Source organism: Choloepus didactylus, chromosome 8 (assembly GCF_015220235.1).
Source record: "Choloepus didactylus isolate mChoDid1 chromosome 8, mChoDid1.pri, whole genome shotgun sequence".
In the NCBI taxonomy this organism is placed as follows: Eukaryota; Metazoa; Chordata; class Mammalia; order Pilosa; family Megalonychidae; genus Choloepus; species Choloepus didactylus.
Window position 1 is genome coordinate 45,255,688 of NC_051314.1, and position 14,594 is coordinate 45,270,281.

At 33.2% G+C, this 14,594-nt stretch overlaps 1 protein-coding gene across 4 annotated transcripts in view; it reads right to left on the reverse strand.

Annotated features, from left to right (window-relative positions):
- LRRIQ1 (leucine rich repeats and IQ motif containing 1) overlaps nt 1-14,594 on the reverse strand; it is a 250,333-nt gene that overhangs the window by 42,560 nt on the left and 193,179 nt on the right. For 3 of the 4 annotated variants that reach the window (XM_037847784.1, XM_037847782.1, XM_037847785.1), the window contains one exon: nt 7,238-7,306. The exons of the other annotated variant lie outside the window; for it this stretch is intronic. In XM_037847784.1, the coding sequence (XP_037703712.1) occupies nt 7,238-7,306 (69 nt within the window). The remainder of the gene's footprint in view (nt 1-7,237; nt 7,307-14,594) is intronic. 4 annotated transcript variants of the gene reach the window in all.

The window sequence follows — 14,594 nt, forward strand, 5'->3', positions numbered from 1 at the left end:
AGTTGGTACACCCTCTGATGCCTTGGGTCACTGTGATTTTATGCCCAGCAGGTGGCACCTGTTAGCCTGTAATTCTTGACTGGCGTAGGAGGTGTGGCTGTTTTTCCCCAGGATCTGGGGTTTGGTTCTGAGTGGTAGGCAGGTAGTACAGCTTGGCCCCACTTCTTTCCTCTTAGAGAAGATAGACCCCCTAGGGGGAGGTCATTAGCATTTCAATGGTCTCTCTCTGCCTTGTGTGGGTCAGAGCACTGGGAACTGAAAATGGCTGAGGCTTTCTCCACTGAGCTGAAAAAGGAAAAGAAAGTCCCCTTCAGAGCTAGTCTGAGGCGACCCTCCGGCTCTCCAAGGTCAGTTGTCACCCAAAGCCTCTGTCTGCTTGTTGGGGATTTGTACCTCATAGTGAGCAGCTCACACTTGCTAATTAAAACTCCAGTTGGAGCTCAGCTGAGCTATATTCGCTTGCTCGGAGAGAGCTTCTCTCTAGCACCATGAGGCTTTGCAGCACAGGCTGTGGGGGGAGAGGTATCCCAGCTTGGATCCACAGTTTTTACTTACAGATTTTATGCTGTGATCTCGGGCATTCCTCTCAATTCAGGTTGGTGTATGATGAGTGGATGGTCACGTTTGTCCCCCCGCAGTTATTCTGGATTATTTACTAGTTACTTCTGTATTTTTTTTAGTTGTTCCAGGGGCACCACTTAGTTTCCATTCTTCTCTATGCCGCGATCTTAGATCCTCCTTTCTATAGCTTATTTTTTATCATCTTCCTACCAAAGACTGTTCTTGCCCCTGAATTCCCAACTCACCCAAACCAGACATTCCAGAGTTAACCTTGATGGCCCACTGGTATGTATCAACAACCAATCAGAAATTAGGTCAAGTCAACCTCCTGGGTATCTCATTAATCTGATTCTTCCTCTGTCCCCAGTACCTCCACATTTCTTCTGGCTCCATTTTCAACCAGTTTCAAAAGGCATGTTTGTCATGACATATGTGCAAGTTTACCTTTTTTACCTTCCACAGTGAAGAGGTATTCCCCTTCCTAAGCCCGATGCCTTCAACCTGTGCTCTGGATATCCCAGTCCTTCCATATCCTCTAGGATCTCTCACTATCAGCTTGTATTTTTCTTTTATTTTCAGCTCCTCTGAAAAATGTCTCTTTTGCATCATTTTTTCACATTGTCTCTCTCATTTTAAAAACCAAAAGAATGAAAAAAGGGAAAAAGGGAAACCTCCTTTCCTTCCCTTCCAGTTACTCTCCTCTCTCTCTTCCCTCATCAGAGAAAAACTTCTTGAAATAGTACACAAAGCTAAGGCTCTAATAACTTACGTCTCATTCATGCCTTAGCCCACTTCCCACACCACTTCAAAGGAACTCTTCACATTGATTTCACCAACATAGCTAAATCTCTTTGAATTTTTAAAGTTCTTATCTTACTTGACTCTTCCACAATATTATTGTACCACTGTCTACTCCTTTCTTCTGGAAAGGCTTCTTTCTTTTAGATTTCTTTCATTATACTCTTCCGGTTTCTCTAAAATCTCTTGACTAAACCCGTCTCCTCCATGGACTTATCTTCCATTGCTAGCCCTTCAAAGCTCAAGGTTCTTCTATCCCAGCTCTGTCTTATTCTTAGGCAGTATGTACGATGCTGTTCAGTCAAGTGCCTTAATTTCCTTTCCTGTCTCCTTCTGCAACATGTATTCAAAGCCTCTCCACTTTGGTATCCCACTGACACCTCAAACCAAGCATACCCAAAAGTTAAGCTCATGCTTATCATCCAACTTTTTCCCAGATTTCCTATAATGCTTTGACTATCATCAATGCACAACTTTAAAACCAGCATGTTGTTCTGAACTCTCATTCTTCTTCATCCTCCAACTCCATATTTTACCTCCTGAATTCTTTTGAAGCTGATAAGTCTTCTCAGTTCCCACTGCCACTATGTTAATTCAGACCACCATCATCGCTTTTTCTGGGTTATTATAACAGCCTTTTCATTTGCCTTTTTGGTTTTGGTCTTGCTCACATTTATGTCTCCACACTGCAAATGATGTTCTTAAAGCACAAATCTAATTATGCTATTTCATTGTTTCTCCACTGCCATTAGACAATGTTCAAAGAACTGGCTTCAGTTTATACATTCAGACATATCTGTTAGGTTCCTGCCTCAATCCCTCAGACATAGTTTAATTCTCCAAAGCACCACATTCTCTTTTGCCTGTGGACCCTTCCATGCTATTTTCTATGTTTGGATTGTCCACTCAATCAATAACGTGCCTGCTTCATGTCTCAGTTTAGAAATCACATTCATTGGGATAAGCTTCAACACTGCACTCTTTATTCAAATTAGGTTAGGAGACACCATGAAAGCACTTATTACATTGTGTTTTACAGCCCTATTCTCACGTCTGTTTTGCCTACAAGAATTAAGCTCTTTAAGTTGCACATGGTAGGATGGCACTCATCAAATATTGGAAAGATAATGAATAATTGTTAAGTTGATTAATGTCCTTCAGGAGATCTTGGAAGGACAGATACAGAGATTTTTTAGTAAATAGTCTAACCTATGAATTGCAGAGGATAACATGTCTAAATATGATTAACTTAATTCTTGTAACAGAAACTTCATCTCTGAACTTTAGAATGAGATTGGATAAAATTTGACAATTAAAGGTAGCAAATTAAAGAAAACTCAACCAAACAAAAAAACCTACTCCTTCATATAAGGGTGTTTATAAAATGTCCGCAACATATGTAATCCTAGAGGAAAGAGTTCAGCTTTAAGAAATTCACCAAAAAATGATGTCTTCTTTTTTATTTAATGGAAGAATTATTCTTTTTTTCATGAAAAACAGAACTAAAATGTTCATTAAATCCATATGCTTCAAATAAATCAGCTTAAAAATTTTTTAATATAGCATAATATCATATAGGAGGTAGATTAAGATTCAATTATTCAAGGAACATAAAAAGAAGCTAACTACAATTCTTTTAATATTTATAATACTTACTCAAGACTATGTTCTTTTCCCTTAATGGCTTTTCTATGTAATATAATAGTAAAACACTCTTAGTTTCATGGATGGATATGCGTCTATTTTTTCATCAAAAGATTTTGGAAAACATGGTGTATTCTTAGCAAAACTCTTCATGGGATGGAAACATTTTTGGTAACTTTGAAAAATGGCTAATTCTATGTACCTTATAGTAGAAATGCTGAAAATATGATTTATATTACAAAGTATTAATTGCATGTGTTTATTAAAAGACATTATTGCATCATGCTTTACAAAGCACAAACAAAATTGGATTTTTGGCATAAATGTAACACTAACGGAATTTTAAAGTCATTAACATCTGTACAAATACTTGTTGATAGGCTGTTTATGGCTTCTTCCTTAACCAATCCAATCTGCTGCTGGAAAGCTGACAGCACTGGCATGAAACCAATAACTTTCTAAGAGCTATTTGTGTGTGACAAGCAACATCCCTATTCTTTTAAAATATATTTAAATAAATATATATATATAATTGATCACTAAAGTAAAAAGACTTCATGAATAAAAAAGAGGATTGTTGGTGTACAAGTTTAAAAACAGAAATGTTGGGAATAGAGCCAAAGCTACATATAAGGGTCAAAGGCTAACTGCAGCACTAAGCAATCCTTTCCATATTTCACTATGTTTTATGGCAGAGAAAGTTTTTTTAAAAAGTACTAGACTGACATATATTTGCTAGATTCTGACATGTAAATTAATTTTGAAAATTCACCTGCTGGGGAGGGGCTGCTGGGGTAGTATCTGAAGTATATGAATGATCCTTACAAAAGCAAAGAGAAAATACTGAAAGTAACTTGCTAATTTTATCTTTTAAAATGCATGGATTTTGCAAGACAAGATTTTCTATATTATAGAATTGCTAGATTTAAGGGAATCCCTCTGGAATGACATAAACATACTTTACAAAGTGGATGCAGTTGTGCTTACTAACCAATTATAATAAGTGGTCTGTATTCAACTTATGTATACTTCTTTCTGAAAGGAAACGTTTGCCATTTGTATTGTCCAGTTCAGCTTTAATTACTTGCTAATGACTTCATATTAGAGTACCAACTACTGTATAAAGCACGAATCTTTGGTTTCCTCTATGACAGCCATGTAACTCAGGAAAATCCTAGGTTGTTAAGGTTGTATATATTTAAACATGTAATATATCTCCATGTTTTCTGTTACTGGAGCAGGTACTAGGGTGAGATGAGAGAGGCATTTGAGGTACCTGTCTTAGGAACAAAACTTAAGGCTGTGCCAAAAAACTCAGCAATCAAGACAAATGATATTTTAATGTAATATTTTAAAATTAAAAGTAATAAATTAATGCAAAAGTCCAGGATGAACAAAATATCAAAGTTTTAAATAAATATAGGCTTGGTAACAGTGCTGAGCTGAGCCATGTTGAAACCTGGGGCAAAAGTAAAAATCCTCTTTTTCCCTGATGTTTACCCATTTCTAAGTAATACCTTCAGAGTAAAATCACCCTTCCTAAAATAATAATAAGTGTCAACAGGATGCCACAAATGGCTAAAAAACACATGAAAAAATGTTCATCTTCACTAGCTATTAGGGAAATGTAAATCAAAACCACAATGAGATACCATCTCACACCAATAAGAAAGGCTGCCATTAAGCAATCAGGAAACTACAAATACTGGAGAGGATGTGGAGAAATTGGAACTCTTATTCATTGTTGGTGGGAATGTATAATGGTACAGCTGCTGTGGAAGACAGTTTGGTGGTTCCTCAGAAAACTAGATACTGAGTTACCCCACGATCTGGCAATTTCACTTCTTGGTATATATCCAGAAGATCTGAAAGCAGTGACACGAACAAACATTTGCACATTGATGTATATAGCAGCATTGTTCACAACAGCCAAGAGATGGTAACAATCCAAGTGTCCTTCAACAGATGAATGGATAAACAAAAAGTGGTATACACATGAATACTATGCAGCAGTAAGAAGGAACGAGGTACTGAAACATAAGGCAACATGGATGAAACTTAAAGACATAATGCTGAATGAAATACATCAGACACAAAGGGAGAGATATTGTATGTTACCACTACTATGAACACCCTGAACAATGTAAAATCAGTGTCTTATAATGTAGAATATAGGGGACCTAGAGATAGACAGAAGCTATTGAAGGGGGAATGATAACCTAATATGTACAGACATGTTAATGAGGGTGAACTTACAGGTATGGGAATGGATAGGGGTGATGATTGTTCATTAATGGGATTATAAGTATCAGTGCCGCACTGAAGGCAAACATGATCGAAAGTGGTTGTTTAAAGGCATGTATCCAACAGATTAGCACTACTAATGTAAGTGTTTGCATGATATACTTCTAAGGTATGACACTGGTACAAAGAGTTAACAACAGAGTGGTATATGGGAAAAACTACCCAATGCATATTATAGACTATATTTAATAGGAATACCTTACCAGTACTACACTATTACTACGGATGAATAAAAAGGGGCTGATAAGAGCTTTGAGGTGTTTTGTGCTATAATTGTTTAAAATCGAGATTGATGATGATTGCATAACTAAGTGAAGTTAATGTAAAAAACTGATTGTTGATCTTAGACAGAATATATGTTACGTGAAATTAGGAACCCCCTGCTTAATAAGTCCTTCATCTTGAGGCTTGCTCTTGTGAAACATGTCTGTAAAAGGGAGGCTAAATCTATCCATAACTAGGCCTAAGAGTCACCTCCAGAGAATCTCTTTTGCTGCTCAGATGTGGCCTTTCTCTCTCTAAGCCCAATTCTGCAAATAAATTCATTAACCTCCCCCCTTCATGGTACATGACTCCCAGGGGAGTGAATCTCCCTGGCAATGTAGGACCCGACTCCCAGGACTGAACCTGGTCCTTGCATTGAGGGATTGAAAATGCCTTCTTGTCCAAAAGAGTGAAAGAAAGGTAACAAAATAAGGTTACAGTGGCTAAGAGATTTCAAAAGAGTTGAGAGGCTATCCTGGAGGTTACTCTTATGCAAGTTCCAACTAGATATCCCAAATGGCCACAGTATGCCAAGCCCTAACAAACAGTAGTCCCAAAATACCTAGGTCCCTATCTGAGACTACATAAAAGTTTCACTCACTAAGCTTATTTTTCAGAAATGTACATTCTCCAGACTGTTCCTATGCCAGATAAGTTCCAAAACCCAGAGGCAACAGCCCCTTCAAGAACATCAACCAGATGCAGCACCCTTCCCCATAATATCGACATCCCTTTTCAATATGAACAAGTTAGGGTGGTCACTGCCTAGACATCCCTGAAGACCCAGAAAGTGATTAAACAAGAGGAAGGTGTAGCAACAGACAAGATAGAATTTAACACAAGATTACAAATACTGAATAATTTTATTAATATTTTTTAAGATGCTAGCGTATTAGAATAGTGAGAAGGAAATAAGTGAAATGGTGGAACTGTATCCCATAACACTCTTTGAAATCTGCTCTATAGCTACTCGTTAAATTGTATTTTGAAAGTTATCACCATTCTATACATAGTTATATTTTACAATAAGGAAATAACTGAAATTGTGGAACTGTAACCCTTAACACTCTTTGAAATTTGCTCTCTAACTACTATTGTTAAATCATACTTTGAAAGTTATCACTGTTCTCTTTATATGTTATATTTCACAATAAAAAACACAAAATAAAACAAAACAACAACAAAAAAACACACAGGATGTTATTTTAAAATTTACCCAGTGGTCATGGCCTAGGATTGGTTTTGACATGGTAGACAATATTGTGTTTTATGAATCTGGAGCACCACTTCATTTTCCACTGAAAGAAGCCTTGGAATTGTTACATTGACAATTAATTATAGAGTAAATTAATTGAATCCACAAGAGTCAGGGCTATGCCTTATCCATCTTTGTATCCAACTGGCATTCAAATTACACATGGTAAGCTGGATTTTCTACTTACTAGCTGTGTAACCTTGGACAAGTTATTTACCTTTTTGGTGCCTCAGTTTTCTTCTCTTAAAATGCATATAATAATAATATAAAATAGCTGAACATCTACAGTGCCTAACAAATAATAAGGATTTAGTAACTATAGATATTTTCTTATTGATTAAAACAAAGTGAAATCGAATTCCACTCTGCAAAGCCTTAATGCTGTCTCAATTGCCATAGGGTAGGACTTACCTATCCTGGAGGTGAAGTTATCTGTATGAGTCTCTAAATCCGGGCCAAGTTCAGTGTTCCAGGGGGTCACTGGCAGGAGGGGAAGATCCCAAGATTAAACACAAAATTAGACAGAGCAATTTTCTGGAGGTGACTCCAGGAATTCCTCCTTAATAGAATTCTAAAACTGTAATAGGTATTATTAAAACATATTTTATTTTATATTATATGAAGATTTTATACCTTTATTAAGAAAAAATCAATTTCCAAAAGATAAGCAGGGTAGACAGACCTAACTGATTTTAAGTTATTTCAAATAATTTTTAGCAATCGCTTAGTAATAACCATGAAGGAGGCTCCATTGACACAATTATCTCCTATTTCACCCTTTCAATTTAATTATCCTTAGAAAATATTCCTCTACCCAACCTAGAGTCCCTAGGGGAGTGTTAATATAGTAGGTCATGCAAACTGGGGCCCACCCAATAGAATAATGAAGAGAACAGTGATGGAAGAGGTTGGCTTTCAAAATAATATGACCATAAGGGTCACATAAATATTACTGTCACCTGTTTTTCTTTTGTATAGTTTTAGACTTCAGTTCCCTACCATCCGTAAAGGATTTTACTCTTTGGTAAATAGACATCTCTAATTCTACTCATACATGTAAATTTATTAATTGAGGGCCAAATAGATGATTTTATTTCTTTTACTATTTTTATTTCAAAAGAATCACTCTGTAGTATTATATCCTTACATTAACTGCTGAGGCTTAATGGAATCAAATAAACATTTTTAATATCACTTTAATTACTGGTTATGTAACATTTCTTTATAATATACATTTTCACAGCACATCTATTGATACATTCATAATACATTTCCCAAGATCTTTATTCTATTAATTTTCTGTATATGATGATTTATGTATTTGTCAAACTGAAGTATATAGATATGCTTCTACATAGACAGAAATATATCCTATTATATAATGAATATATATTAAAATATTGTTTGCATTATATAAAGCAATGAATAAAAAATAAGTAAAAATGTTCTTTGACAATTTGAGTAACAACATATTAGGGGCTAATAAACCTGCCAAACTTGCTGTTTTCCATCAGTAAGGTTAACAAGCAAGTATCTCCATAGCTTAAGGAAGATTTAAGAATTATCCGAGTGAATACACCATTAATGTAATTAAAATTTATTTTCACTGTATTACTTTAGAAAGACACAACCTAATTTTGAATACACCATTGATGTAATTAAAATTTATTTTCACTGTATTACTTTAGAAAGACACAACCTAATTTTTTTTTAGCAGAAGAACTTCATTGGTAAATGAATCAGGTCCTCCATGGATTTCAGTTTTTATTGAAAAGATAGGTAAAAGCATTACTGTTTTACTTAAACTCTAGTGAAGGAAAAGCAAATATAGGCATTATAGGTCTTCCCTACAAAAATATTTTCAGCTTTAAACTGTTATTTATCTAAATATTGATTTGTGGAAATTTTCTTTAATCTTTTTAATTTTATTGTGAGACAGCACACATTTGAAATATTGCATGTAGTATGTGGGTCCAATTTTAAAATACTTATTTGTGGAAGCTCTCTTTAATCCTTTTTATTTTGAGATATACATACATTTGGAATATTGCATATAGTGTGAGAGCACAATTTCAATATTTATAAATAAAATATTCCACAAGATCTCCAGTAATTTTAAAAAGTAACACTCTGCTTGCATACCAGAAGCCCTGTTCTTGCAATCCTTTTACTTCCCCATTATCTTGAAGTTTATAATGATGACTTCCTTGTTCTTCTTTTATAAAGAAATTAAATTTTTACCACATACCTATGTGTATATATGTGCTTTTGAACTATATATAACCAGAACAATTCTGTAGGCATTCTTTTATCTTCACTTGCTTATTATTGAGATTCATCTGTGTTTCTGTTTGTAGATCTAGTTCATTAATTTTTATTGTATTGTATTCCATTCTTGTTGGAAACACAGGGTGATTTGACTATTATGAACAACACTTCTCTGACCATTCTTATACAAGAGTATATTTTGCGCAAATATTTAGGAATATAATTGAGGAATCATAATATATGCCTGTCTTCAACTATACTGGAATGCCAAATTGTTTTCCAAAATATGTGTACCAATTTAAACTCCCATCAGCACAATGTAAGAGTTCCCATTAGTTAATATCCTCACCAACACTTAGTTCTGTTAGCCTACTTTTTTTTTTTTTTGGCCAATGTGGAGGATCACGTAATTTTAATTTGTAGTTTTTTAATTTGCATTTCCCAGCATGCTAATGATTAAGCACCTTTCCATATCCATGAGTTATTTGCATTTTTTGAGTATGAAATGCATGCTAAAATCTCTTGACCATTTTTCTATTGGGATTTTTGTCCTTTTCTTAATGATTTTTAGGAATTATTTATATATTCTGGATATGAGCCCTTTGTTGGTTATATGTGTGGCAAATACCATCTATGTCTCTGTGGGTTATTTTTGTCACTACAATTATGACATTTTGGATGACAGAAGTTCTTAGTTTTAATGTAAATAAATTAATCAACATGACCAGCACTTTTTGAGTATTTAAAAAATCATTTGATATCCAAGTTTATAAACATAATCTTCCCTGTTACCTTCTATAAGTTTTATATTTTTGGTTTTTACATTGAAGTCTTCAATGAATACAGAATTAATTTTTTTCAGTACATACAATTGGGATTTATTGGAAAGCCTACTTATTCCCCACTGATTTGGAATTCCAACTCAATTATTTATCAACTGAGCATTTATGCATGGATCTGTATCTTCATTCTCCAGTTGTCACTTACACTTTGCGCTGCTCTGCTCTATTTTACTCCACACTACCCTACTCTAACTTACCCTGCTATACCTTACGCCATACTACACCATACCATACTATTTTCACTGTCTTACTTGCTTCAGCTTTACAATAAGTTGCCAGGTTTGGGAGGCAAGTTCTCCTACTTTATTCATCTTTGACAAGTGTGTTTTGACTATCTGTGGATTTGATATTCCTTATTAATTTTAGATTCTGCTTGTTAACTTCCATCAATAAATACACACACTTACTGGAATTTAATTGAGATTGCACTGTATTCATAAGTTAATTTTTGAAATTTAGTCTTCCAATTTGTAAATACACTTGTAGCTCTTTAACATTCTTGATAAATTTTGTAATCCACCCTGCCCCCACTGAGTCTTGCACATCTTTTGTTAAACATATTCTAACTTGGTTTTTAAAAATAATATTTGATTGTTAATTTTGGAGGTTTGTTATGTTATGTGACTATATCTCAATAAAATTGCATTTAAAGAAGTAAAAATAATATTGCAGGTTGTTAAGTTTTTCTCCCTGATTGCTTGCTTATAAGGTTAGGTTTATTTAGAGTCAGTTTGGGTAAGTTATACTTTTCTAGAAAGTTTTTCATTTCTTCCAAATCTTCAAATTTATTGCCATAAAGATGTTTACAATATCCTCTTAATTCCATTGTAAAGACTGTATCACCTGTAATTCCACCCCTTTTTAATTCCTGATATTGGTTATTTGTGCTTACTCTCTTATTTTCATGATAAGACTTGCCAGGGGTATATCAAATTTATTGGTCTTTTCAAAATAATTTTGGCTTTATTGATCCATTGTGTTGCATTTTTTATTCCATTAACTATTGTTTTAGTAATACCTAATATCTTTGTTATTGTTCAGTTAATTTAAAAAATTCTCTATGATTTATTCAACTCATAAATTTTGCAAGTGGTTCTTAATTCCTAATCCCAGGACATTTTTTCCTAGTTATCTTAGTATTATTCATTTATAGTTCAGTAGTATTATGTTCAGAAAACACACTGAACATGATTTCAATTCTTTAAACATTTTTGAGACCAGTAGAAAGTCAAGTTTTTATAAATGCCATGTGTTCTTAAGCATAATATGTATTCTTCCATTGTAGAGTGTTTTATATATTCTCTCAGGCAAAATTTATTAATTTGGTTTGTTAAACTATGCCCTTACTAATTTATTTGAGTATCTGTTCTATAAATTAGTGAGAGAATTGTCTTAAAAATATACCATTATATTTTAGAATTTTTTACTTTTCCTTGGTTTTTCTTTAATTTTTGCTCTTTATTATTTTTGAGGCTATGTTATACTAGCCCATTAAAATTAAAAGTAGTAAGTCTTCCTGGTAAGTTGAAATTTTTATCATTATGAAATGACACTATGTCTAGTAATGCTTTTTTATTGCCTTAAAATCCATTTTATGTTATATTAATTTAAGAGCATCAAATTTCTTTTGATTAGTATTTTGTGGTATATCCATTCTTTTACTTACAAAATTTTTATGCCTTTATAATTTAAGTTTGTCTCTTGTAAATATATAGTTCAAATTTCCTTTAAATCTACAGACAACTGTCTGCTAACTGGATTATTTATACCATTTACATTTACTGTATATACTGATACATTTGAATTTAAACATAAATTATTATTTTGTGCTTTCTAATGTCCTGCATGTAATACGTTCTTTTTCTTTCCTTTCTTGGCTTCTTTTTGGATTGAATATATCCAATATTTTCTTTCTACTCGTTTGGAAATAATATTGTCTCCATTTATTTTAGTTTATACCTGTGAAATCATAACATGCATATTTAACGTAACAAAATCTAAAATTAACCATTGTTTTCCCTCCTCCCAGAGTACAAAAATCTTAGAATCCTATATTTGAATAATTTTAATTTCACATTATTGGTATTCATACTGTCAAATTTTGTTTGAATTTACCAACATATTTAGTTCTTTATGAATTTTCCTGTCTTCTTTCATTTAGGATCTTTCATCTGGGATTGTAGATTCTTTAAAATTTCTTTGAAAAGGGTCTTTTATAAGGATTTTCTAGTAGTAAATTCAGCTTTTGTTTGTATAAAATGCATATATTTTGCCCTTATTCTGGAAAGATATTTTGACTGGTAAAGAATTCAAATTTTGCAGAAACTTTCTTTCAGAGCACTGAATATATATCACTCATTTTTGTCTTCCATTGTTGCTTTAAGATTTTAGCTATCAGTCTAACTACAACTTCTTTGAAGGTAATCTGTATCATCTTTTTCAGTACTTTAAGATTTTCTTTTTTAGCTGCATTCAGTTTTACTGTAATGAGTATAGCAGTGGATTTACTTTTAAATTTATCCTATTTATGATTCCCTCAAATCTTGAAATATATGGATTGGTGTCTTTCATCCAGTTCAGAACATTTTTTGGTATCATCTTATTGGATATTATCTATGCCTCATTCTATCTTGCTTGTCCTCCTCGAACTCCAATCATAACTTAGTCTATATATTTTGACCTCTTACATTTTTCATATCTTTGCTTCTTTGTACTAGATTCTAGGTAATTTTTCTTATCTATCTCCAAAATTATCATTTATACAGTTCTATTTCATTTGCTATTAAACCCATACAATGAGATTTGAATTTCATTTTTTCTCATTTCTAAAATTTATACTCAGACTTCTTCAGAGTTTTTATTCCTTTAAATAAAGTAAGCATATTTATCTTATAATTGGTGTCTGGTAATTCTAATATTTAAGTTTTTTTGTTTTTTTTTCCTGCTCTTGTTTCTGCTGGTTCTCACTCACGGTGCCTTATATTCTTAAGTACTTGGCTATTTATAACTGTGAACTAACATTTTCTTTGAAAAATAATTTGTAGGTACTGAGTCCCAGGATGAAAATATGTCATTCCAGGAGTGATAAGATTTAATACTTCCAAGTATATAAATTATAGAATTATATCTATATACATATACATGTATATAGATATAATTTTATAAGATAAATTTTATAAGGTATATACAAATCTAATAATAAGATAAATATAAATCTTATAATAAGATAAATATAAATCTTATAATAAGATACATATATAAGATTGGAATAATGTTAAAATAAACTCACAGTATTAGATTGTTTTCAAGTTTATATTCTGCATTTATGGTTATTTTAGTTGAAAGATTAGTCTGGCTCTCTATTTCCTCAAAATTGAAGTTCTGAATCATTCTTTATAGTCCTCCAACTCCTCCATTTTTTTTTCCTGTTCAAATTTACCCTTCTATCCTGATTTTACAAAACTCATACATTTCTTTGCCCAAGAGTATTTCTTGATTTTAGAGTTTTCCCCATTTTTTATCTTTGTTTTCTGTCTGTGTACTTAATATAAGCATCTTTTCTAAAGTAATTAGTCATATAAAACTGAAGGATTCTTAATGAATATAGCAGAAATTGCAACAAGAATTAGTTTTTAATTTGGTTCATTCTATGGACAAATACATTATTAAAATATTATGTCTTTTTTAGCTGTCCAAATTTAATACAGCTTGGTATGGTAGAGAAATGAACTAAGAGGCAGAAAAACTAGCTGTCACTAGTTTTTTCAGCACTTTAAATCTTAATCAATTATAATATGGGAATAATAATAAATGTCTTGCCAATCTGTGAGGCAAAAATATGACATCATTTAAGTAATGTAGATATAAAGACTATTATTATGTTTCTTCTTGTTTCTGGTAGATTACAAATGTTGGAAATGGCAATTTTGATTTGAACCCAGATGCGTGACTCCAAAGCTTTTTCTCTCTGTTATAGCAAATTACAAGCTTCCTGGAGTTTGTTTGTGTTGTGCAAATTCACATAACACCTGTCTTAAAATTACAGCCATGAGCCAGAGAAATTTGACATGTTATTATTGTCCTAGACTATCTTAAGTCAGTGTTCTTTTAAACTATTATATTGTTGGCAAGCAATAATTATATACCCATTGTTCTAGTTTGCTAACGCTGCCAGAATGCAAAACACCAGAAATGGATTGGCTTTTATAAAAGGGGGTTTATTTGGTTACACAGTTACAGTCTTAAGGCCATCAAGTGTCCAAGATAACACATCAGCAATCAGGTACCTTCACTGGAGGATGGCCAATGGTGTCCAGATAACCTCTGTCAGCTGGGAAGGCACGTGGCTGGTATCTGCTCCAAAGTTCTGGTTTCAAAATGGCTTACTCCCAAGACGTTCCTCCCTAGTTCCTTAAAAATGTCACTCTTAGTTGCACTTGGGGTATTTGTCCTCTCTTAGCTTCTCTGGAGCACAAGTCTGCTTTCAACAGCCATCTTCAAACTGTCTCTCATCTGCAGCTCTTGTGCTTTCTTCAGAGTGTCCCTCTTGGCTGTAGCAAGTTCACTCCTTCTGTCTGGGCTTATATACTGCTCCAGTAATCAAGGCCCACACTGAATGGGTGGGGCTACACCTCCATGGAAATTATCTCATCAGAGTT